This window comes from Poecilia mexicana, unplaced genomic scaffold, assembly GCF_051168715.1.
Source record: "Poecilia mexicana isolate PSO_F unplaced genomic scaffold, ASM5116871v1 scaffold_12, whole genome shotgun sequence".
Lineage (NCBI taxonomy): Eukaryota > Metazoa > Chordata > Actinopteri > Cyprinodontiformes > Poeciliidae > Poecilia > Poecilia mexicana.
The window spans coordinates 17123661-17149604 of NW_028263381.1; the positions used below are offsets into that span (position 1 = coordinate 17123661).

Sequence of the window (25944 nt, forward strand, 5' to 3'; positions counted from 1 at the left end):
ACAGAAATAAAGGACAGAAATGTGCGTAATGTACGAGTTTAAGAGCTTATTGGTTGCAGAAAAGAAACCAACGTTTTGATGGCATTGTATCATGTAATGTTTCCTTATTTTTGTGTTGTTTACTTTCTTATAAATTCAAGACATTTAGCGTGTTTTGACTTAAGCTATTTTATCTGAAACATCTGTGTTGTAATAACAACTTTCCTAAGTTGATTTTACACTTCGATCTCGTTTTATGGCTCCCGAAGAAAAACGAGTGACGTCAAACCTACAGCTGTAATTGAGATGCGCATGCGCATTTGCCATCGAAAGCAGATTCTGCTTTGTTGTGAGCGTCGATGCTGTGACTTTCAGCGAAGTCAGCTCCTATTTTGAAACGTATTGAGAGGATTTTTTTTATCGCACCCACTGGACTGTGAATGTTGTCAACCTGTTTTAAGCTCAGTTTGTCGTCTTTTCGCCGGGTGGAAGTCTCAGGCGACAGAAGTCTGGTCCTCCTGTATATAAACAAAACGCAGCAAGCTGCTTCTTAAGGTGGCACGTCAAAGACAGCTGTAAAACTGCTACAGTCGTCGGCTTCCAGTTTGTCAAGTTAGCTAACTTCGTGTTAGTCGCTTTGCCAGTGATGGAAATAAACGTACAGCTCTGCTAGGAGTTAAACTCCAACAGGGAACCGTGCGAACATGAGAGAAGAGGACAATTTGCTGTTGGGAAGCCAATCCATGGCAAGCGAAAGAGGGGGTGAACGTTCCTGCAGCAGCCCCCACTTGACTGAGGAGAAAAGACTATCCAACGTGAAGAGTGACCTGAGGCCCCCTGGTTATTGGTCCAGGTCTTAGTTGGAGAAATTCGGACTTTCGACATGGAGACGGTGGGGAAATTTGAGTTCAGTCGGAAGGACCTGATAGGACATGGCGCCTTTGCTGTCGTTTTCAAAGGCAGACATCGAGAGGTGATTTTCCTTTTACACTTACAATGTAACAATTATGAATGATCATTATAGGATTTCCAAATGCCTGTGATGCATTCTTGAGGGATTATTCTCATTTTCCGGTCATTTGGGACGTTTGTTATTATTGTACGGCCTTAAGAGGCCTGGTCTAAAAGACAGGATATTCCCTGAAAACCACCAAGCTATCGCATAAAATGCTTAAATAATCTTCGCAAATCTTGCAAAAATGTTTAAAGAAGGCATACATGATTGCTTTGTGGCCTTTTCTTGTTTTTGTCGCCATAGACATGTGCAGATGTTGCACGTCGACTTTGCAAATTCAAATATAGGCCAGTAGACTCGTATTGTTTCCCATGAAAGCTCTTTACAAAGGCCAGTGATAGACATGTTGAAACACGTACTGTACACAAATGCATATTAATTATTATGGCTTCATTTACTTAACCATTTTATTTCAGTCATATAAACTTGAAGGCGGCTAAATGAAATAACATAACGTAACTAAGCGAAGTAATGCATGCTAAATTTCATGTTCCTGTGTGCAAACGCTGGACATGTCTAAACACATATCTGTTTTAGTTTTAAATATTTCATTTCTATGTAACTTAAGTTGAATGCATAATGTTGGCAAATTTATTTTGCAGGATATATCGAATGAAAATGCATAAAAATCTGCAAAATTTCTTGAGAACTGCAGTTGTTCCCTCCACCCAGAAAGTGATCTTCTGTGAAATATATTTCCTTCTAGAAACTCGACTGGGAGGTGGCAGTGAAATGCATAAACAAGAAGAACTTGGCCAAATCTCAGACGCTGCTGGGGAAGGAGATCAAAATATTGAAGGTGAGCCAGAGTTATTGGGATTGCTGCAAGAAAATACATGTGGAAACATAGCAATACCAAATTAATCAACAATCCACAATTGTATAAATGGACATGTTTTTTTTTTTGTTTTTTTTTTTTTTTTGCAATAAATGATCAGCATATTGCCATATTTTGCAACATGGTGGTGGTAGCATCATTCTGTGGAGATTATTTTCTTGGGGGACTGCTCAGAGTTGAAGGGAGAAGATGAATAGATCTAAAAACAGAGCAAACCTGAAGGATAACCTTCTAGGAGAAAGAGTGTAAATGTATTGCCGGGGCTACAGTGGAAGGTGTAGATTAAAGCATAGTCTGTGTATTAGAATGGTCCAGTCAATGTCCAGACCGAAATTCAAGGACTTTGTGGCAAGACTTGATCACGGACACTGTCTGTCTAATCTCACGAGGCTAAGCTATTTTAGAAGGAACAAATGTGGGTAAAAATGTCTGGCATGTGCAAAGCTGGTAGTCATATGTACTAAATTTGGCAAAGTATTCATCAATTCATTTCCATTTTACTTTTATTCCCAATTTATGTGTTTGATCTGTTACATAAAATCCCAGTAAAATACTTTAAAGTTGGTTGTTGCAATATGACCAAAATGTCATACTTTATGGCACTGTGTGTCTGTGAATAGTCAAGGCTTCAACCTAAAGCCAATATTTATTTTCTGACATTTCTACAGGAACTGAAACATGAGAACATTGTTGCATTACTGGACTTTCAGGTATGTATGTATGTATTTAATTAGGGCTACAATGCCAAATACAGTTTGGTATTTCTATTTAGTTAGAAATACCATCACATTCTTTCTTGTTGCATTTCCCTTGGTCTGCAATTGGAAAATGAAGATACATTCTTGCATATATGTTTGTTTGACTTCCCACCTTGTCTCTTTTACTGCATGTTTATTTGCATTTTTACTCTGTAAAAGAGGATTTTCTTCATTTCTTTGCTGCAAAAAGTATTGGCTATCTTTTGTCTGACCCTCATTCTTCAGTAGAAAACTGATCTTAGTGTCAGTTTACACCCTGACTTTGTGTCCCTTTGAGCACAGTCATCACTTCCTGTGTTTACATTTTGCACGCAGTCACAAAACCCGATTCTGTCAGTCTTCATTGTTAAGCTCTCTGGGATCTGTAGTGCAAATTTTACCCATAAATAATGCGTTTTGGGATTCTCTGCAGTATTTACATCCAGACAATCGGGTAGCTATACATATTGATCTGTTAACTTACTGTCAGCGCGGTTGCTGCGTTGTTAGGGGACAAGCCTGAGTCCTTAGTGACATTGATGCTGTTGCCTGTAGCTTAGTTACCAATCTGAAGCGGCCTGCTGCAACACCTCCTGGATCGCTGTTATATCACGTCCCTCATGTCTCCTCACAAAATGTTATCTGATCTCAGCAGGTGTTCCTTTTGTTTTTAGTCCATAATTAACACCCTATGAGCTGGATGAAAAACACAATGCTACTTTATATCATACTAGCCTAAGCTATGTTAATGAAACAACAGTTCACTGTTTGATGGATGACTCTTTTTACTTTGCGATGAAGCATTGCTGTGTTTTTTTTTAATCTTTAATCTCTTAAATGAGTTCAGATGTTTAAGAGTTGCATTTTTTAAAGCCTTAATTTGCAAATAATTCAAAAGTGTACCGTGTTGTGCATGTGATTTCTGATTTTGGATGTTTAATTGCCTTGTTGGCAGTTGTTGTTTCCACCTCTGAGAATACCTATTGTTCTCTAAACTCTATTTTTCTATAGATAGTGCAGCAGGACCTGCTGGCTTTTGCATGACTGGTTGAAATGAACTGAGCTACAGTACTGTTGATGAAACTGTAGCCTGGTGTTGTTGTTGTTGTTGTGAAGTATGCAACTGCTTTGTTAGGTCATCATCAGTAGCCTGGTAAAATAAAACAAAAAAATCTCTTTAAAAAAGTTGTCACATTTGTGCCAAGCACAACTGAGCTGCACTCCTCACTGACAGCGGGTGGCTGAGAGTGACAGGAGCTGTTTCTTCATAGGACAGTCCAAGCCAGGCCTCTAAGATTACAGGTTTGTGTTGATGTTCTTAGCTGGGGATTAATCTGTCCATTGATCCACATCTCGGAAGGTCACAAAGAAAGTGACACCAAACGAAGCACTGCTCTCCAGCAAAATCCAGGCTTTCGCATTGAATCTGCTTTTCAGACTGTCCTGCAAAGGAAGATGGAAGCCAGTTTAAAATCTTAAATAATTTTAAATGTCATTTCTTTGAAATACTTCACGTTTCCTTTACTTACTAGGAAAAAAAGGGATTTTTTTTTTACTGTTGCATAAAAACATTGACAACTATTGGCTGGAAGTTTAAGGCTTTGACATACATCTCCACATCTGTGACCTCGAGCTGGTTAGATCTCACAGTCCCTTTTTAAACTATTTCTAGGTCGGTTGACTTACAGTGCTCTACTTAGATTTACAGTTTTTCCTACAGTGTCTTACGGGGCGATATCGAGCAGATTTGAACACTGTTTACCCGAAGGACAGGAAGCACAAAGCAAAATCATTTCTTATCTGAATATTAATGTTGTTTTGTGTTCTTGTGGTTCCTAATTGATAAAGTGCCTAGCAAATCCAAATCAACCGGCTAATTTTAAGCTTGTTTGACTTTCGGTGTTAAACTGTAATAATCAGAAATGCAAAGGAGTGAAATATTCTCCACACTAAATGGAGTGGATGTAGTTAAACTGATAAATGTCAGTTGTATTAGTTGTTTGATCGCAATTTGGTCCTGTTGTGTGATTTTCTTCTAGACAAGAAAATATTTATTGAAAACTCTGCAAAGTGACAACATGGTTTGACATTATGCTGAATGCGAGCTCCCTTTGTTGTGAAACCGTTAGCAACAAGAGCAAACATTTTATCCGCCAGAGATGTTCTGCCTCAATTCTTTGAGAAAGCCTGTGACCTCTGGCTCTCTGCCGGCTCTCTGCCAGAACCTGTTTGCTGTCCTTTTTCTCAGTGAAGCCACAAGCAGCCGGCGTTAGAAGCCCTGACTCAGCTGAGCTACAGAAAACAGTCTGGCCTTTGACCGCTGCATTCAAACAGATACTGAATCGGGGTCAGAGTGAGAGATGACTGTCATCTGTTGCTATGTGATAAGAGGGTGTTTTGAAGTTAGCTGAAGTATGTTGTTGGGCTTTTTTTTTTTTTGTTCATGTTTTCCTCCAAACTGTTTCGAAAAGATTGTGACAGACTAAAAAATTAAAAAAAATTTGGGAGCTTTCAATCTCTCTGAACAACCATATCATCATTTCTTTGTTTTGTTTTTTAAATATAAACTAGTTAATTTAACTTGTTGACATTGAAGTCACCATTTCAAGTGTTTTTATCCTGTTGGCTAAAACAATCGAGTGTTGATCATTTTCCCCTTTTCTTTGGGCCAAAGTTAATTTTCAAATGTAGATCTAAATTGGTAGCTTATCTAATATCATTAAAATATTAACTAGGACTAGACTAGGGTTAAATTCTTATTTTCTCAGTTTTTTTGCACAATTTTTTTGTTTTATTAAATTGTGCACAGAGTCGATTCAGCTTCTAGCAAAGATTTCATGGTTGTCATAAGCTGTGTCTTATCCTCTGTAGTTATTAGCTCAGTTTGTTCTCTTGCAGGCTGTTTTCTCGTTACTGTTTGACTGAAATGTGTTTGTGTACGGCTCTTATCTGTTCCCTCTTTAGGAAACTGCCAGCTCAGTCTACCTGGTAATGGAGGTAAGCTTTGCTACGACACGTTGCTTTGTTTGCTTAGAACTGCGTTGTCTCCATAATCTCAGGGGAGGAGCTATAAGTGGGGGGGTTAAATGGTTTCCAGTCCAGAAATCATCTGTTGCTGCTTTTGCAACTTCTGGGCCAGTTTGCAAAGCCTTCTCAAATAAAGCTCAAACTTGAATGTTTTTCATGCTAAGTCCACCACCACTCAGTTTAGTAATTTGTATATTTTCTGGTGCTCCACATGTTCTAGTCCAGTTAAAAATTAATTATGGATGCTTTTTATATTCTCGTTGCAGATTACTTTTAGTACTTAATTCCTATGTTTCTATCTTAGTGAAGAAAAGTGTAATTAGAGCCTCACTTGCCACACCTCATTAAATTTATTTTAATACTAGGTGTGAATATGTGATCACATTTATGCAGAATCCCTTCTGTTGTCTCCACTCCATTAGCCTCTCTCTGAAATCTGGAGGAAGTCGTAGTTTTAAGATAGTTCTCAACAATTCCTTTTCTTTTTGATCTCAGTATTGCAATGGCGGAGATCTTGCTGACTACTTACACTGTAAGTATAAAGACGGATCTACTGTTCGATTAGCAGCCAATGTATTTCAATGGACATTAGCGTTTTCTTAGTGGAAATGACTGCATCTTTCATGAAAAGTGAATAGGTCACATCAGTAAAATACCAATTTGTATTTGTATTCAAATCCAGGATTTTTTAACCTGCTACGTGGAACATGGTTTCTCTGTTGTCAGGAAAAGTATATGGAATTAGATCGAGGTATTTTCCAGGTCAGGATAAATATAGAATATGGGAAAATATCAATTTGATCATCTTGTGTTTTTTTTTTCCCCCCTGATATTATAGCTATTTCATATAAAAATCTAGAAAAAAATCTTATGAAAAACAAGAATATTTGCAAGAAAACAGGCGAAACATGATGCATTTAAAGTATTGTTGATTGAAGGAGGAGTTTATTACCCGGCTGAAAGTTAATGCAACCTAATGCATGCTTAAGTCGCTGCTCGTCACATGAGCTGGGAGAAGCTCTCTTAATGGTCTTAGCTAAAGAAAGCAGATTTTACATTATAGGAGGATGTTTTTTCTTTTAAATGTAACAGTCTTTAAAACACTGAAGTTCTGCTCTGCTTCAGTGACAGCCTGAGTTTTACAGGGAGAATATTTTTGTAAGGATTCAGCAAAAATAGTACCCACTCTCTCTCTCTCTCTCTCTCTTTTTTTAGCTTTAAGATTTTCATCACTCTTTCGTTCTTAGAAGCAGGGACCTGTTTGACTTAATGCATTACAATGAAACTGTCTGACATTAGAGATTGGTAGCTTCTAATGGGAAAACATAAAGCAATTATTTACGTCAGCAAACACTTTTTGTTTTCCGTCTGGCCTCTGCAGCCAAAGGCACACTGAGCGAGGACACTATTCGGGTTTTCCTGCAACAAATTGCAGGGGCCATGAAAGTCCTGCAGACCAAAGGAATAATCCATCGGGACCTCAAACCCCAGAACATTCTGCTCTCCTACCCACCGGGCCGAAAGTCTCACTCTAACAACACCTGCATCAAGATCGGTAGGTTTCTTATAATGAGTTTCCTCATTGTTGGCTCTCTGTTTTCATTTCGGCTGTTTAGAGCATATCCTAAAAGTGAATCACATTAAAACCTGATGAACAACCAAGAAAGAGGGAAAGAGGTCTGTGACCAGATCTATTCCTACAGTGAAAGCCTCTTCACTATTAAAACAGTTTTTAACTGATGGAAAAGTGTCAGAAATTTCTGTCTAAATGTGTTTACTGGAAATGTTATGACTTTTCTCTTCCTTGATCTCCTATCTGTGTCAGAGTACGTCATGCATTATTATCAAGGCTATTTCCTTCATGCCCACTAGATGAGCACTTCAAAAATGATTACAGCTTTCTTCTGTTTGCTCAGTGTTAATTGGCAGCACTCCCAATTTCTTATGAAATCCTTTTATCGGTGTTTTTATGTAACCTAGATATTTGTTTTCACAACAAACTGGGTTACATGCGAGAATGAAAACAAGTTGGGGTTGAACCAAATACATTTTATGGAGTGCCGTATAACAGGGAATAAAATGATACAGGTTAACAAGCTTGATAACAACTTTCTAGATTTATTATTTTTATATTGAGGTCCAATTCAGTTTAACATTTATGTATTTATTTATTGTGTTCATACTCTTGTTTAATTTTTCTGTTCTTCATATGGATTACACACTCTTCCTCATTGTAAAGGAAGAGTTTTTCGCAACTTTCTGTAGGGAAAGACATTGTCTATTTATAAAAGTCTTCTCCCAATCACTGTTTACACTTCTAATCATGTAAAATGACTACTTGGCATGTTTCACAGTATCTCACCTGAAACAGACACAGTTTGAAACTTCCATGATCCGCTCTTTCCTTTTACAACCCTGGCAAATCCGTTGTGTGTTCCTGTAAGATTAGAATAAAAAATTGTTGGTAGAAAATTCCCCCCCGCCCCCCCAGCCTTAAATTTTGAGTCTTATCCCCGCACCTGTGATTAGCAGGGTGATTCTCACGAACCCAGTCATTTGAATGTCTAAGAAGATTTTAAAGTCATACTCATGAAAATTAAAAATAATTCACTTTTATTTGAACAATCATCATTTCTAATATTTGGCACAGTTAATTGTTAGTTACCAAAATATTTTTTTAAATGTTTTTTAACTAATTTTAGAGTCAGAAATTCATTACCGTAATGCGTCCACAGTAAAAAAAAATGCTTTCACCTCAATTTATCATTGTAATTATTCAAGCTGGTTTATAAAAAAATACTACCAACTTGTGTAAAATAATGTAAACTAGCTCAATATTGTGATATCTAATGATTTCCTATTAAATAATAAAATATATTTTAATAAAAGTGAGTGTCCAGAGGTGCAAAACTCATTACCGTAGCACCTTGTTCGAAGTCCTGTTAAATTTATAGAATTTTTTAAAATTGAGTTATTTTGACCCATAATGTACCACAAAGAAGAGAAGACAAAATATGGCTAAAAAATAAGATTGTTTGACATATTTTGATTATGATAATTGTTATGTTTCTCCTTGCATACGCCTATTCGCACACCACAGCCGATCATTACCGTAATGTGCATTACCTCATGTGCTTAAAAAGTAAATGATTAGATATTTTTCTGTAGAGAAGATATCAGGGAATTTGTATTGTAGGTGAAAAAATTTTAGCTGACTCACCATGGCATGCTACCATTTTAAGCTATCTCATGCGAATTTCACTCATTACCGTAATGCACAACTTTCATTACCGTGCAATTTTAGACCTGTTGCGGTAATGAAAAACAAGATTACGGTGATGAACAGTGTCTTTTTGAAATGAAAACATAGATAAATACATAGTGCATTTAAACTTTAATGCTCCTTCTTATTGTTTTTTTTACACAATTACAGCAGTTTTTTATTTACTTCCTACTTATGAAAAATGGTTATACTATTTTATGGCAACAAATATTAATTACCTAATGTGAAGGGAAAAAGGAAGTAGTGCTGGATATCAATTAAAATTTCCAAAAATGCTTAGATTCAGAGGGACCCATTTCAACTCATGATCCAATTTGATGGTTTTTCGATTCAGTTAAGGATATTCCGCTATCAAAATTTTACTTGGAAGGTGAATGAGTGAAAGAAGATGTATACTGGGGGCAGTTCTCCTGGACTGGCAGCCCAGGGGGGTGGTCCACCTACAGAGTATGCTCCAACTACAGAGGGTTCTTGGGCCTCCCTGGTAATGTCTATTCTGTGGTTCTGGATTAGTCGAATCTAAGCTTCAGGAAGAGCAGTGTGGGTTTTGTCTTGGTCGTGGAACACTAGACCAGCTCTACACCCTCAGCAGGTCCTGGAGGGTCCGTGGAAGTTCGCCCAATCAATCTACATGCGTATTGTGAACTTGGAAAAGGTGTTCGACCGTGTCCTTCAGGGAGCCCTGTAGGGGCTGACAGTAAGTCGGGCTGGTTTCCGGTGAGAGTTGGACTCCGCCAAGGCTGCCCTTTGTCATCGATTCTGTTCATTACTTTCATGGACAGAATTTCTAAACGCAGCCAAGATGTGGAGAGGGTCCGTTTTGGTGGCCTTAGGATCGCATCTCTGCTTTTTGCAGATGATGTGGTCCTGTTGGCTTCATCAGGTCATGATCTACAGGTTTAGTTCTCAGTATATCTGTAGTCATGGATGGGAAAATGGAGTGAGAAATTGACAGGTGGATTGGTGCAGCGTCCACAGTGAAGCATATACTGCTTTTCATTGTAAGCAGTAATGGCTTTCCATTATGGTTCAGCAATATGCAACATTTTCTCAGTTGCACTGGTCTGCCCTGGTGAAGAGAGAGCTGAGTCAAAAGACAAAGCTCTCAATTTACTGGCCAATCTACAACCCTTCCCTCATTTATGGGCATGAGATTTGGGTCATCACCAAAAGAACAAGATCACAGCTACAAGAGGCTAAAATGTTTTTTCTCTGAGCTCTCCTGTAGAGACAAGGTGAGGAGCTTGGTCATCTGGGAGGGACTCAGAGTAGAGCCACTGCTCCTCCACATTGAGAGGAGCCAGTTGAGGTGGCTTGGGCATCTGGTGAGGATGCCCGAGCCACCTCAATAAATAAATCACCCTTACATAAAAATAAATGAATAAAAATTAAAAAAACACCCAGTGAAGGACATAGCCTATTATCCAGGTCTGTGTAATATCGATTTTTGCGATATATATCAATATTTTCTTTCCTAGAAAAAAATCGATATAGTAATGCAAGTATTGTAACATCCAACTGTCATCTTGTTCACTCACTGCTTGCTTCGCCAGGAGAGTGATTAGGTCATCAGGCTTAGAGTGATTCCTTCAGATGTTAAGTGTCAAGGTTAAAAAGGTATCAAACTATTCAGAGCAGGGTACTTGGTGCACTTTATTTACTTCACAAATGCATGTAAGCTACAGTTTGTACTGTTTCAATTAAAAGAAACATGTCTTCTCACCACTTCTTTGATTCATTTTGTCCAGCTGTTGACTTTAAGTCTGTGTCCATGTCCAACTAGAGCCAGGTATTGTGTAGTTGGTGCTTTTAATCAGTTTTCAGTTAAATTAATTCAATCCAACTCTAAGTCACAAAATGTCACCAAAATCACTCTGTCCCTCTAAAATCTTTCAGAAAATTGCAAAAGTGTATTGAATTGTATTGTTTGCTGAATATCGCAATATATATGGTATCGTGAGCAGAATATCGTGTATTGTATTGTATCGTGAGATTATTGAATCACTACAGCCCTACTATTCCTGAGGATTGATGAATTCGTCCAATTGCCCAACCTTCATTCCAAGCAATAAGCAGAGATGAAAAAAAGTCAGTTGTGGGTTTGTTTCCATGGCTCAATGTTGGTAAAATGTTTAATTTGCAGATGTATGTTTTGTTACATGCCATTTTATTATTTATGTGTAGTTAAATGTTAGTGTAATTATAAAGTGTTCATTACCGAAACATTCTTATTCATTACCGACATACGTTTTTTCATTACCGCTATGCTCATTTTATGATAATTTATTTAGATTAGATAAAAGAATTACATGAACTTTTTAATTCCTCAATGAAATGGTCAGACTCTTTTATATTATGGTTGTGTTGTTTTTTCAATTTAATGATTTAACACAAAATTAGAACAAAAATAGATTTTAAAATTGTATTCATGTTACGGTAATGAAATAATTGTTTACATTAAAATAATAAATTTTGTTATTAATGACTATTCTTTGTTGGTACCTTCTCCTTTGTGGACACTGAAGTCCATGGTGTCCAAAAAAAGTGGAAAAATGTTTTTGTGGTTTCATATTTCTTCATCAAAATTGTGTTACGGTAATGAATTTATTTCTTCAAAGTCAGACTAAAATGTCTAAAAATACCTTTAAAAATATGCATAGAGGTTATAATTTTACATTGAAAGATAAAATTAGATTCTATTTTATAAAGAAGGTGTGTTTTTGTGTGCATACAATGCATTTTTATTTTTGTTGTAAGTTGTACCATGTTCGTGAGAATCACCCAGCAGTGTTGTGGCTCATTCTGTATCTGATGAAAGTCAGTGCAACTGGGAAATTTAGAATTGAACATTTCTGGTGATAACCTGAACCACTTTCATGCTTTTTGGGTCGCTGAAGGTCACCTGTGTGTTCATTTTGTCGGTGATAAAATAACTCTGGTGTGTTTTCAGTGCTCTATTTCTGGTATTTATTACCATATATCATCTTAAAAACGATCTAATAATTAGAAAGAAATGCAACATTACTTATGCTGACATTTTTATAAAGTTCTGCATAACTGTACTCGCATCTCTCTAGTTATGTACGTAATTTGTTATGATACTTTTGACTGGCTGTCTTTGGACATAAGCTCCAAGTCTTTAAAGTTGGAAAACCTCCTAGAATAAGTTTATTCTACACTCTCTCAATAAATTCTGTTTCAATTTGAAGTTCCACTGGGGGTCTAAACATAATTTGAAGCAATGTGCAGCTTTTCTAGAAAGTTCTTCTCTTTTGTGCATCGGATGTTCACTTGTCCCTCCTCTCATCTTTTTTCTGTCTCTTTGTAGCGGACTTTGGCTTTGCCAGATACCTTCAGAACAACATGATGGCTGCTACACTCTGTGGCTCTCCCATGTACATGGTAATGTCAACATCGATGAATGAGTCTCCCTTTGACTCATTTGTATTTACTGCACTCGCCTACAAGTAATCATGCGAGCAGAACTACATATTGTTAAATCTCACGTTTTATTTCCCCAATAGGCTCCTGAAGTGATTATGTCCCAGAACTATGATGCCAAGGCTGACTTGTGGAGTATAGGAACCATCGTATTTCAGTGTCTGACTGGTAAAGCTCCTTTTCAGGTAAAAACACACTTTATATGTTAGAATGCCATGACAGACAAAAAAAACCTTCAAGTTTAATGTCTGTCAAATGATATGATGATACAAACTGTTTTGTATTCTGTATTATTCAGATCAATATGATTGTTCAATGAAGGATCTTCTACATTTCTTACTGCATTGATTGAAATCTTAAAAGCTTCTCAAAGTGCTTAAATGTTATCTTTTAAAGTAGAACAGCAGCACAGTCTGTGTTGTGGAGTATCGCAGCTCCTCCTCCCTGTGGAGGAAACCTTTAGGCATCATTCTTCTAAGCTTACCAAGAAGGAAATACAGACTTGACTATCCAGTCCTTCCAGTCCCTAAGAGATTATTTACTAGATAAGATAATTGACTGTTATTGTTATTTGTGCTGATTTTTTTTTTTCTGTGCATCTGAAAACACATCAACAAAATTGGAAACAAACAAACAAAACATTATCCCAGCAGCATTTCTGTTATTAAATACTTAAAACAAGACAGGACTAAAGGTCACACGTTACTAAAGGTCCATTACTGCATGGACAAATGTCTTCTGTCATGCGGTAACAAGTATTTTCCCCAGCTGGCAGAATGAGTATCTTCTCATTTCTTAAACACTCATAAGATCGATCTTAGCCTGTTCAGGAAGGGTCAAGTTATTGGCATCAAGCAGAGAAAACGTATAAGAATATTGCTACTATCTACTAACATTGGGTTGAGAACTGTCCAATGCATCGTTAAAAACTGGAAGGATGGAGGGCAACCATCGTCTTTGACGAAGAAATGTGGTCGTAAAAAAAATCCTAAATGACCGTGATATCTGGCAACAACAGAACTCAGGATAATGTTTAATAGTGAAAGCAAGGGCATTTCCACATGTTCTGGAAACGCAATCAGGGAGGCTATCTGGAGGAAAAAAAGACTTCAGTGTGCGGTGGAGTATAAAGATTGGACTCTGGAGCAAGGTCATGTGGTCTTATGAGTCCAGATTTACCCTCTGACAGAGTGATGAGCGCATCAGGGTGAGAAGAGAGGCAGATGAAGTGATGCATCTATCATCACTGGAGTCTCCTAGGTTCTATGTACTCAAAGAATGAGGTCAGCTGGAAACACTGCACCACCAGGTTATTCCATCAATGGATTTTTCCTTCCCTGATGGCACGGCCATATTCCGAGATGGCAATGCCAGGATTAATCTGTCTCAACTTGCGAAAGAGGAGTTCAGGGAGCATGATGCATCGTTTTCCACACATGGAGTTCAGACTTTAACCCCATTGAATGTCTTTGGGATGTTCTGGAGACAGTTTTGCACAGTGGTTGGACTCTCCCATCACCAATGCAAGATCTTGATAAAAAATTAATGCAACACTAGACAGAAATAGATCTTGTGACATTGCTGAAGCGTATCAAAACTGCGCTACAGCGAATGTAGTCAAAGCCTAAAGCGTTCCATGAAATATTGGTGTGTGACCTTTATTTATGTCTAGCACTGCATGTACTGAATCAAAAGTAATACTGTTTACTGATCATGTACAGGGAATAAGAAAACTTTATAACTGAGACTTATTTACAGTTTTATTACATGTTATGAATTCATATTCTGAATAAATTAGCATATTTTGCATAAAAGTGCATGTGGGCCAGCACGTTTACTTGCTGGCCCAGCAGCAAGTAAACGTGAAACATGTCTGTTCTTTCGTATCTGAGTGTGCTGCATTAGAAACACAAAGGAAGGATGAGTCGTAACAGACAGAAGTGCTCAATAATAAACTTCCCTTGTGCTGTGCAGTAGCTATGTGTCGACATGCCATTGATATTTGCATATTTTGCATCATCGCCTTTAGGCCAGCAGTCCCCAGGACCTCCGGCTGTTCTATGAGAAAAACAAGAATCTGAGTCCCAAGTAAGAGCTGCAGCTTTTAAACTGAACAACGAAATGTTAGCACAACAGTGTTTTGTGGTAAACAGGAGTAATGAATGTGAAGTCCCTTGGTTTGTTCCTAATAATTGTTTTTCATTGGCTGCCTTACTTTTGCTTGAATTTAGACTTGGATTGCGAACTAAAATGTTACAAAACAAGTAGGTCAGACATACCAGCTGCTTACTGTGTCTCATAAAAGCTGACACTGACAGCCATGTTCATAGTTTTTGAGATTTCTTTGTTAATGAACATGATTATTTAAGGTAGAACATTGAGAGCAAACAAGGCTATTAGAAAAATCCCTCCTTAGATTTTAATGTTTTATATTTTTGCAGCATCCCCAGAGAGACTTCTAGCCATCTGAGGAACCTGCTGCTCGGTCTGCTGCAACGCAACCACAAGGATCGTATGGACTTTGGTTGGTGACAGTCAGCAGTTTTAACCCTTTCAAAATGCTCTTTCTGACAGATGTCACACTGTCATAAAAAGACTCAGATAAAACTCTTCCATATACATGAAACCTGATGAAACAAGTGCAAACACTCTCTAAACTATTTCTATTTATTACTTTGAATTCTGCTCAGCTTTTTCACCATTGCTCAGTACTTATTCTTTATTTTCTTCTCTTTCTCCAGATGAGTTTTTTACCCATCCTTTCTTGGATGCAAGCTCATCCATTAAAAAGTGTAAGTAAAAGTAAATATTACTCTATTTAAAGCTTGGTTGGGTGTGATCTGGCATATTTTCATTTCTTTTAAACCAAAGGTTTGATTAAAAAGTGATTATGATTACTGCTCACGACCAAAGTTGTTGTTTTTTTTTTCCTTTTATTTATGCGACTCATTTTAACAATTGTTTTGCGTTGTATCACAGCCGTCCCTACAGTGACCATGACCTGTTTGCCCAGTTCGGCATCAGCCAGCTCTTGTAGCAGCTCCTCCACGTCTCACCTTGCCTCACCACCGGTTCGTACTCACTTTTTTCTCTTATTCCTCTGCTTCTGTTTGCATGCAATTTATGAGTCTGTACATAGTCTGTGCCTGTTCAACCATTCCCAAATGGTATGCATTTTACACTTTATGCTCACACTCTTCTTCTGGTTCTTTTGTGTCCGCTTCCTTCTGCAGCAGTCTTTAGCTGAGACTCAGCATCTGCGTGCCAAAGTTCTGGCCTCTCCAACGCAGGAGGCTGCAGGTTTTCTCCTGAAGGACTCGTCTGGAGCAGGCGGCAGCAGCAAGAACTCCTCCTCTTGCGATACAGATGATTTTGTCATGGTGCCTGCTCATTTTACAAGTGAGGATATGTGTAAATGACATCAGATGAAACTGTAAAAGTTATTCAATATATTGTTGTAATTATTGCCAAAGCTTTTTTTTTTTAATTGGTGCGTTATTTTCATATGATTGACTTTCCAGCAGGTGAACTGACTTGTGAGAGTAAAGTGCTGCAGGACAGTTTGATGAACAGTGGGTGAGAGGCACTGACTTTATTTATCATGGAAAATAAATGTCTTTCCATCCCAGAACATTTGCAGTTATTTAAAAAAAATCAAAGGAAGTACAGTTCTTTATGATCTGATGTTCTCTTCTATCTTCATTTTTTTTTTTATCTTCCTTAGCTCTCTTTTGGCTTCAGCTGGTCTGTGTAACCAAGCAAAAACACCACCACACTCTCCTTCTTACAGTGGCTCTCCAAGTCCTGTCAGGTACATGTACTGAGTTAAAATGTTGAGATCTAGCTGTAAAATGAAAGTTAAGCACAAAATGATATTGAAATTTTAAAGTGAAAATGTGTTTGAATGACTCAGTCAAAGTCCAGACGTCAGTCATATTTAGAAATTTTGGCGAGACTTGAAAATTGCTCTTCACAAACGCTGACCGAGTTTGAGCTGTTTTGCAAAGAACGTTTTGCAACGCTGGTTGAGACATACCCTAAAAGGCGTGCTAAAGCAGTTTAACCAAAAAGAGGCTTCCAGGGTATTTGTTCATGTTTTTATTGGTCAAAGCTATTCAAAAACCACCTGCCATTTTCCTTCCAATTTACAGTTCTGCATTACTTTGTGTTGGTCTGTTTCATAAAATCCAATAAGATGCATTGGAATCAGTAGTTGTAAGGTGACGTAAAAAAAGTTCAGTGGAAATAAATACTTTTTCAAGGCACTGTGTGTGACGTTATCCAATGTGAGTAGCAACTTCATGTCTTGAGCCCATAAACATACAGAAACTGGTTTTTAAAGATCAGCTTCTGGGTCAATTTCCACTCTTTCTTTTCAGAGTTTGAAGAATCCTTTGTTGTGATTGAACAGAAAATAAATCTTGCGATTAAAAAAATCCCTGTCATCAGAAGTTTTGGCATCCGATCTCACTTTCTGTTACTGAAGCTGACTTTTCAAATAAACTGCAGATATTAAAACTACCAAAAGAAGCCTGTGCATAAGACTTGAAGCATAACCATTTCATCGCTTTATTTTTTTCTCTCTACAGTTTGAAAAACCCACGACTTTTTCTTTTTTTTTTTCCCCACCCACATCCTGACTTTATCCTCCTTTTAAAAACTGAAACCTCTAATTTTCAAATGAACTCAAATATTGTTTTTCTTTTTCTGAAGGTGAAGCAGATGCCAGTCCTAAAACAGAAGCTTATCCTTGCATTCCACGTTGACATCCTTAAACTGTTCAACATTGTGATTTACTTTCATTCAGCATTTAAACGAACGATGTTAAAATTGCTTCATTAAAGTTTACCGTAAGCCTTCGGGTGTGAAGACTGGACGGTTTCAGCCCAATCTCGTCTTCAGAAATCTTCACAGCTGTTTGGTGTGTTTACAACAGGCCTGTAATTCAATCCTTCTCAAACAGAGAAAAACATTTTCCACAACCTGAGGCGATATCTTCCATTTTGCGCCTCTAGGAGCCTTCAGCTGAAAGATAATATTCCCTACCTAGTTGCTTGACTTTAGCCTGGCGATGACCTTTAATAGGGATTTCAAGAGTTTTGGTTTTAAACCCATTAGTAACCTCTGAAAGCTCTGACCGTATATGAACAGAATGCCACATCTTCGAGATGATGCTGGGCTTTCCCAAAAAAGCTGTCATAAAAACATAACTGTCTGCTGTTTGTGCTCTGAACATCCCCTCCTCATGCTCTGCCCTTCTCTCTGCTGTTTCCAGGCCCACCGAGTTCCCTGGCAGTAATTATTGTGGTAGCTGTGGAAACCATGTTCACTCATTGCCTATCCCAGTCCCCACTCAGGTCCAGAACTACCATCGCATGGAGCTGAACCTTCAGTCTACCAAGCAGGACGGCTCACCACGGTCTGTATCCTAACCAGCACGCAATCCCACAACCAAACAATTGCACATATGAAATTCTGAAACTAATGCTGAAGTATTTTTTTTTTTTAGAGTTTCTCAGATAAACTTGAGTAATGTACTTCTTTTTTTTTTTTTTTTTTTTTTTGTCAGGTTGTCAACAGCGGTGCGTTGCGGCAGCAGTGGGAGCCTGGTGGGCCACGCTAGAGCAGGACCTTCGGCCCCGTGGCAGGGAGCGGTCCCCTCCTCCCGTAGGCTTTCACTGGGAGGGACCAGAACATTCCAGATTTCTCCTCAAGGTACTAAAGGAAGCTGCATGTTATAAAAACCGTTTCTTTTAGGGGGGGTTTTCATGTAATGAATAGATTTCAAGCATTTCTCTTTTAGATACATTTAGGGTTAACCTTTTTTTGTATTCTGACATGCAGATAAGGAATTATTTGAATTGATAAATCTGTAAATTGAACTTCCCCTATTTTTTTTTTCTGCTTTTTTGCTTTAATATTATTTTAAATCTACATAAATAAAAACAATTCCAAGCATTGCACCATACTAGAGGGTCAAAGTTGCTTTTCGCTCTCCAGGCCCGCAGCACGTTGAGTCGAGGCAGACGTCTCAGCAGCAGCCACAGGCACCGGGGCTCGGCACGCGGCTCCACAGTGCCCCCTGTCTGTTGGACTGCGCGACTGGCGGCAGCAGACAGAAAATCAAGAAGCAGCATTCAGACCCCGTCGCTGTCCCTCCAGCCGGGCTGATGACCCTCCGGCCGCTCCACTCTTCCCCCAGACTCAGCGAGCTGATGCAGCGCAACCCTCTACCGACCATCCTGGGATCCCCGTCCAGGGTGAGACGACCGTCTCCGTGAATTTACCCCACACGCACAGGACAAAAATAAATTTAATGTTTCCTTACTTGTCCGCCTTCTCAGGCTATCCCTCCTTTTGAATTCCCAAAGCCGCCAAGTTCTCCAAACCTCGTGACGTTCCTGACTCAGAAGGGCTTGGTTGTTGGTTCGCCCGGTAGCAGGACCGCCCCGGGAGAGCTCAGAGACCTGGGGCAACAAGCGCCAGCGCCGTCCACCCACCCAGCCTGCTGCGTCCACAGAGTGAACGACGACGGCAGGAGCTTTGGAAGGTCAGGCTCATTCATTCACTGTTTATCTTTTCAATCACAAACGAGTTGTTTAGACACAGGAATCTTCTCTTTAGGTATAAAACTAGTCATGAACAGGACAACCATCGTTATCTATTAACTGCTTCTAACTCGTTAGTTCTAGTTCGAAATTAATTATCATTTGTAAAACTGCAGTTGAAGTGATTTGTCTTTTTTTTTTTTTTTCTGGAATGGAAAAAGGTCAGAGTAGTGTTTAACCTTTTCAGAGTAGATGGATATGAACGAACCTAAAGTAAACAGATGAAGAGAATTGATGGGAAGCGGACAGATTTATGAAAGCAAAGCTGTTTCTTGTCTGCTTGCTTCAGGTCACAGAGTGCCGGCCGTCTGTCTGACATGCTGCTGATGGCTGCGTTTGGAGCAGGACATGCAGGAGAACGAGGCAGCGCGGAGAACCTGGCCTCAGAAAAAGCCATAGACATAACAGGTCTGTGTGTATCTTACAGAGGATGGATTAAAATGTTGATTTTATTTTATTTTTTTTCTTCTTCTTCTTTCTGCTATGACAGTTCAGGATGAATTCAGGCTGCATCTTCAGCATTTTAAAAGCTTAGAATTAAATGGTTCCAGACATCAGCAGATTTCTTTCTCTATTTTGAAGCCTTGAGTTTGAACTTTTTTATAATTTTCAGAAGAATGCCAGTAAAAGCGTGAGGGAACTGTTTTATCAACACTGCCATTGTTTTTTTTTTTTTCTTCCTAACTGATTCTTTTGTTTTTTCTCTAACATGAAGTAAACAAAGCCAATGTTTTTCTGCTCATTAGCTCCTTCTAGTGGCGGCTTTGCACCTGGTTCTTGCAGCCCCGCACAGGTGGTTTTCACTGTTGGCTCTCCGCCAAGTGGCAGCACCCCACCTCAGACCTCCAGACACAGGAAATGTTCAGGTAACACAATAAAAATGTCTGAATAAGTTCAATATTCAAAAAAAAAAAAAAAAAAAAACCTAGAGGTGAAACATTCTTTGTTCTCAAGGCTAAGATCTAATTTCACATATCTGGATAGATATAATGTAAAGAAAAAATCCTATTTAAAACTGATATATGGTTTAGTAATCAACAGCAATTTCCTCAGAAGGCTTATACATTGTAATTGCTTAATATATATATATATATATATATATATATATATATATATATATATATATATATTTTTTTTTTTTTTTTAATTAATTTCACAGTAGATGAATTGAAGGAAAATGTCTTCCTTTTTTTTCTGACTCATGCAGGCTCCTTCAGTTCAGGCAGTCCTGCAGGCTCGTTGACCAGTCGCTACCCCCCGACAGGCACCTTTCCCGAAGGCTTTGAGGCCCCGCCCAGCCCTCGCTACAGTTTCACTGATCCTATCACCGCTAACATGGGTGGCGCTGTGACCTTTGAGGCCCCCGAGCTGCCTGAGGAGACACTGATGGAGGTGAAGAACTAGTTTCCCCACAAACTAGTGAGATTGTTGACACTTTTTAGGACTGGAGCTTAGTTTTAGGATTCATTTACCTACAAAAATGAGGAATCGATGTTTTCTTTCCAGCAAAGCAGATCCTGTAACATCACCTTCTGTTGACGCATGATATAAATTGTCTCTAAATTACCGCCCCTTCCCTCTTTTTCTGCTTTCGCCGGGAGTTCAGCAAGAGCACACAGACACGGTGCAGCGCCTGCGTTTCACTTTGGAGTTTGTCCTCTGTCTGATGGAGGTGGCTGGCTCTCGCGGGGCAGTCACAGCGGGGGCACAGGGAGACGGCTCTCACCCCGCTGTCCTTCAGCAGCAGAGTCTGGTGGCAGATCAGATAAGCTCGCTGAGCCGAGAGTGGAGGTAAGGTCAATGTCACTGTTGATGATTCAGTTTTGCTCCATTTAGACAAATAAAACCACCCAAAAGCCCCAGACATAAGCGACGTGTGTTAAAGCGGCTACTTAGTTTGTTTTTGCTTATGACTCTGATGTGTTTATAGTAATAAAAGAACAGTGACGTTCTGGAAAACAAAAAACAACTCTACATTTTCTGTAATTACTAATCTAGAAACGATTAAGTACTGTGGATGACTAGCAGGAAGCTTTGATATGATTGTGTTTTTTCACTTTAAAACTGTGTAACAGTCTTTGTAAATGATAAGATTTAACATTTAAAAACACAATGTTTCATGTTTTTGTCTGAAATGGGTGTCAGATATGTAGTTATTAAAATCTGGCAGTGAGTTTATTTTATCACTTCACTGAGAAGCAGTTGCTTGATATTTTTCTTCTTTGCCATTTCATACTTGTACAGTTTTGGGGATATTGTGTATCGTAAAAAAGAGGAAAAAGTCAGAAAAATCATCATGATTGAAATTTTAAGCAATCCAATTTTTTTATATTACCTGAAAAGGAACTTGACCCATAGGTGTCTAGAATTCATTTAAATACTTAGTCGAGTGAGCTAAAAGTGAAACTGCTGTGTCTAACGTGTGTGTATGCACACACTTGTAGTTCAGGATTCAGGCCCAGAAAGTAGTGATTTTTTTTTCCCTGACAGTTTTACAACACTTAAGTTTTAATTAAGTCTCAAGTGATGTGTTTTTGTGCTTCTCTCCTCAGTCACGCAGAACAGTTGGTGCTCTACCTTAAAACCGCCGAGCTATTGTCTACTGCCTTACACACGGCCATGGAGCGAGTTAAACAGGGCAAACTCTACCCCTCCGCTACTGTCAAACAAGGTAGGAGGCTCTTCATGTCACAAAAAGTCTTTCAGATCTCCTTTTCTTTGTGAGCCACACAAAAGCAGAAACCTCTTTTCTTCCAATCTCTGTATTCGCAGTGGTGAGGCGGCTGAATGAGCTGTACAAGTCCAGCGTGGCATCTTGCCGCTCGCTCAGCACTCATCTGGAACACTTCTTCTCCAGGAAGCATCGTCTAATGGACCAAATCAGCTCCATCACAGCTGAGCGTCTGCTCTTTAGCCACACAGTGCAGATGGTAGGCTAAAAGGAAAAGCAGAGAAAAGCCGTTTCACATGGCTCTTCATTTTACGACTTTCACAGAAACCCAAACTAATCATGTAAAACACCTTATGTGGCAACACAACGTAACCGCACACCGTTTCTACTGAGAAATGTAGCGGTGCAGCAGCGATGAGGATGCTGATTAGAGTTGAGAGTAAAATAGATTAAAAGTCTGAGGCAGGACTTGAAAGTTTGTGTTTACAAACTCTCTCCATCGGATCGGAGAGATTTTGAGTTGTTTTGTAAATTAAAAAGGGGTAAATGTCAGTTTTTAAATGTGCAAAACTGGTAAAAGAAAAAAAAGAAAAAAAAAAAACCTTCAGCCAAAAGTAGTTCTACAAGTATAAATTAGGGTAACAAAAACAAAAACCCACTACACTTCTCAGTCATTTATTTGTAAAAAAAAAAAAAAATAAAATAAAATAAATGTTTTTCACTATTTTTAAATGAATGGAACAGACCATTAATGTCCCCCCTCTTTGTGATGTTAGGTTCAGGCTGCTGCGCTGGATGAGATGTTCCACCAGGGGGAAGCGTCGATCCTGCGTTACCACAAAGCTCTCCTGCTAATGGAGGGCCTGTCTCTGCTCCTCACTGAACAGGATGACATCCTTAGTGTTAGCAAATGTGAGAATCTCTTTCAGCTGCTCAACACTTGTAGTATTTGTTGTTCTTTGGGTGTTTGGGGGAGGACAAAAAAAAAAAAAAAAAAAAACTGGTTCAGTTTAGAGAACTGGAGGCTTCTGTTTACGCTGCACTAAATATTCTCTGTCTTTCTTTGACCCTGTTTCTGCAGGCAAGGAGTGCATTGAACGCCGCCTCACAGCTCTGCAGTCGGGTCTCTGTGTTTGACTTGTGAAGCCGTACAACCCTCCATTTGCACTCTGACACCAAATCTCCACCCACATTTCATGGTTTCACATAGAAACGCTTTCGTTTTCGCAAGAAAACCACAAAGTTTACTCAGACGCCGGAGGGTTCCGCGCATGGAAGATCTTTCAGTTTTCAGGGTTGGACTGTGACAGAAACATCTCAACTCTGGAGGTTGGCCCAGTAATGGACATGGGGAGGACTCTGCTGCTGAAGATGGAAATGCCAAGAAAAAGATTTAAGATTTGCACCTAGTTACTGTCGGTCTAATAAGAAGGAACAGTTTTTGCCAAGTAGTCACATTCCTTCATGTTGTGCTTATCTAGCATAAGAAAACAGCTTTTTAGGATTCATGCTAGCTGCAGCGGGATGAGACGATTAATGCAGTAGAAGCTGCACAGCTGGTGACACGTTCTGATAAGGACTCACTGTGGCTAAATGTTCCCATAATGTGTTTTTTTTTTTTTGCTTATATTTCTAATTTCCTCCCATGTTTGTTCAGTATCTTTAATTCTTTCATGCTTATTGACAGAAAGTACACATTTATAAAGCATAGCGAAATTTAATCAGCAGAAGTACATACAAGCATTATTACACAAAACCACAACCAAATTACTTTCGAAAGACTTTTGAAGTAGATTCAGTGTCTGCCTCTGCTGTTTTGATTTAAAAAACAAAAACAAACAACGAATGAATAAGAATTTGCTCATTCAGTATGCGCTTAAAATTATAAGGCCACAACCTGCTTTTCACACTATGAGGTTGGGAGGGAAGTATTTTGATTCTGTTCATGAAAATCGTGGCTTGCAATAAGCACAGAGGAAACAGGTCAGGTTAACGCTCAAGACATCTGCAGTTCAAGTGTAGATTTATATGCAGACGGGGCTGAATCTGATTCATCTACATCTGCCATCGCAATCATGTTAGCAAAAATGTTCCTGTACAGGTGCACCTTAATAAATTAGAATAACATTGAAAAGTCCGTTTATTTCAGCAATCCAGCTAAGAAAAATGAAAGTTATTAATTTCTGTTAATTTTGATGATCATTGCTTACAGCTTTTTAGATTCTTTTAAAGGTTGCTGTTACCGTTTTGCCAAATTTTGTCCCTCCAGCTAACTTTGGTTACAGCACTCTGAGAAAACAGTTTTTTGGTGATTTCTTCACTGTGAGGAGGATGCCAGTGACTGTGTGCTGAACAACTTTTGCCTTTATCTATTTTGCGTCATTGACTCTTGTGTGTCTCATCTTACTCCACACCTTCTCTGTGTAGTTTAGGTCAGGTGATTTTGCTTGCTAATCAACGACAGTCATTAAAAATGGACTATGACAGTTTCTTCCTTCTACCCTGGTAGCAGCTAGCTTAATCTTTAAAACTCAGCTCATTTTGCTCACACGCCGCCTGTGTGAGCAAAATAAATAAGTTTATCTTAACTAAGATAAATGCTTGGACAATATCACATTGCACGAATGTGTAGAAAATATGAGTTTAACCAAATTAATTTACTGAAATGACTGGACTTTTTAGTAACATTCAAATTTCTTGAGCTGCACCTATGTTCATCTGATACTCATAGGCTTTCACACTCATTGCTGGTGTTTTCTGCAAATGATTTCCAGACTTTTGCCACGGGGATTTTTTTTTTTTTTTTTTTGCATTTTATCTCTCAATGTTGTGGGTGTTCAGCGAGTCTAGTCAAATATGAATGTAGGGGTGTCAGGAAAGAAGCAGCATTAAAATCAGGCTGAATGTCGAAGGGAAGGTCAACATTTCAGCTGATCTTAATGGCTGGATGTTTTTTGCACTGTTGATGTACTGTATAGATAGAGGAGTATGCAAAACGTGTGCAGTCTGTGTAGCCGTGCTCATTTAGAGACTTCTGCTTATTCGCTTTAGTGTAGTTTTAGTTGCTTTTACATTTACCGTCATAAATCGTATATGTTTTCATGTTAAGGAGTGTTGAGAAGGAAGTTGTATAAGCTAGTTTTCTAGAAGACGAAAGAAAAAAAATTCACACTGAAAAAAATGTTGCAGTTCTTGTTTTGTGCTTTATTTTAACAGTTATTGTTTGGTTTGGGTTTTTTAAGGCTTTATGCCGTTTTCTGCTTGCTTGATTCATTTTAATTGTGACTGTTTTACTTAACCACGTGTTTCCCCTCACCCCCCCCCTTTTTCTTTTTTTTTTTTTTTTTACTCTTCTAAATTTGATTGACTGATTTTTGACAGTTTAAGTCCTACAGTAGTTGTTTTTCATGCTGTGTGCATGCAAGTGTGAACTGGTAAGCCTGATATTTAACACGGTAACGTCAGTGGGACACGTTAAGCGCAGAACGTGCTGCATAGATCTGCTCTCGTGAGAAGCAGAACATGTCACTCTGATGTAATTGACATCGAAACCCACCACTACCTTATTTTACTCGAGATGTCATTCCCTCTGCTGCTCAAGGCAGAAATTGAGTGCATATTTTATATAATGCTTGCGTGCGATTTTGGCTCGAGAGGCTGAACTGAGACGCCTTTTTAGCGTTACAATCGGCAGGACGAACTGGATAGATAATTTATCTGAGCAGACATTTTGTGTGTTTACTTTGTTGCCTTTTCATGTTGTGTCCTAAATGATGTCTTTGTCTCTTAAGTATACATTCCTAATATTAATTAATTAGTTCCTCCGCAGACGTTTTGTCACTACACTTGCTGTGCTGTCCTTCGACGAATCAGATGACAGAAAAAAAACCGACGCATGTGTCACTTTTTATTGTTCCATACAATCTTTCTTCAGATTAGGGAAAACAATTTCCTTTGATCATAACCATCACGTCGATTTTATTTCAATTTGTTTCTTTTATGTATTTTCTAACATTCCAGGATGTTTCTTTTTCCCTTGACTAATTCTATGTTGCCTTTTATATGTCGTCAATTAAGTTATTGTATTCAACTCTGGGGAGACGATGGGCCACCCGAACATTCCCAAAGACTATTAAGCTTTTTGCTTGTTCTTCCACATTCTCTCTCTTGCTCTTGCAAAAGCAGTTTTAATGTTTTCATATCCATAAGAGACGCACTATCTCCTGTACCACTGCTGGTAATGTAATCTTTACTGTTTGGGGATCTTCGTCATGAATAAAGTGAAAGGACAATTTCTTCAGGATGTTGCGTTTTTGTTTTAGTTGAAAGGAAAATACTGCATGCT

The 25944-nt window shown here is 38.6% G+C and overlaps 1 protein-coding gene across 3 annotated transcripts; it reads left to right on the forward strand.

The window, feature by feature from the left end:
- Positions 1 to 312: 312 nt before the first annotated feature.
- ulk1b (unc-51 like autophagy activating kinase 1) lies at positions 313 to 25895 on the forward strand. 3 transcript variants are annotated; one of them, XM_014987920.2, is made up of 27 exons: positions 313 to 952; positions 1701 to 1793; positions 2501 to 2542; positions 5534 to 5566; positions 6092 to 6128; positions 6978 to 7151; positions 12208 to 12281; positions 12404 to 12505; positions 14350 to 14408; positions 14762 to 14844; positions 15062 to 15112; positions 15300 to 15391; positions 15554 to 15719; positions 15842 to 15896; positions 16045 to 16131; positions 17596 to 17739; positions 17890 to 18035; positions 18321 to 18580; positions 18665 to 18870; positions 19218 to 19336; positions 19675 to 19794; positions 20136 to 20320; positions 20535 to 20719; positions 21481 to 21599; positions 21701 to 21858; positions 22376 to 22511; positions 22681 to 25895. In XM_014987920.2, exons 1-27 carry the CDS (start codon positions 863 to 865, stop codon positions 22734 to 22736), a joined length of 3072 nt encoding a protein of 1023 aa, XP_014843406.2. In that variant the 5' UTR covers positions 313 to 862; the 3' UTR covers positions 22737 to 25895. The 3 variants fall into 3 exon arrangements, with proteins under 3 accessions (XP_014843406.2, XP_087867149.1, XP_087867150.1); XM_088011023.1 differs by having other exon boundaries at positions 22376 to 25895; XM_088011024.1 differs by having other exon boundaries at positions 18692 to 18870; positions 22376 to 25895.
- The last annotated feature ends 49 nt before the right edge of the window (positions 25896 to 25944 follow it).

Bases quoted from the DNA above. Each gene is read 5' to 3' on its own strand.
- ulk1b (XM_088011023.1), top strand. From the start codon at position 863: ATGGAGACGGTGGGGAAATTTGAGTTCAGTCGGAAGGACCTGATAGGA. The intron at 7,152-12,207 runs GTAGGTTTCTTA...GTCTCTTTGTAG, and splicing joins CAACACCTGCATCAAGATCG to CGGACTTTGGCTTTGCCAGA. The intron at 20,720-21,480 runs GTAAGGTCAATG...TTCTCTCCTCAG, and splicing joins TCGCTGAGCCGAGAGTGGAG to TCACGCAGAACAGTTGGTGC.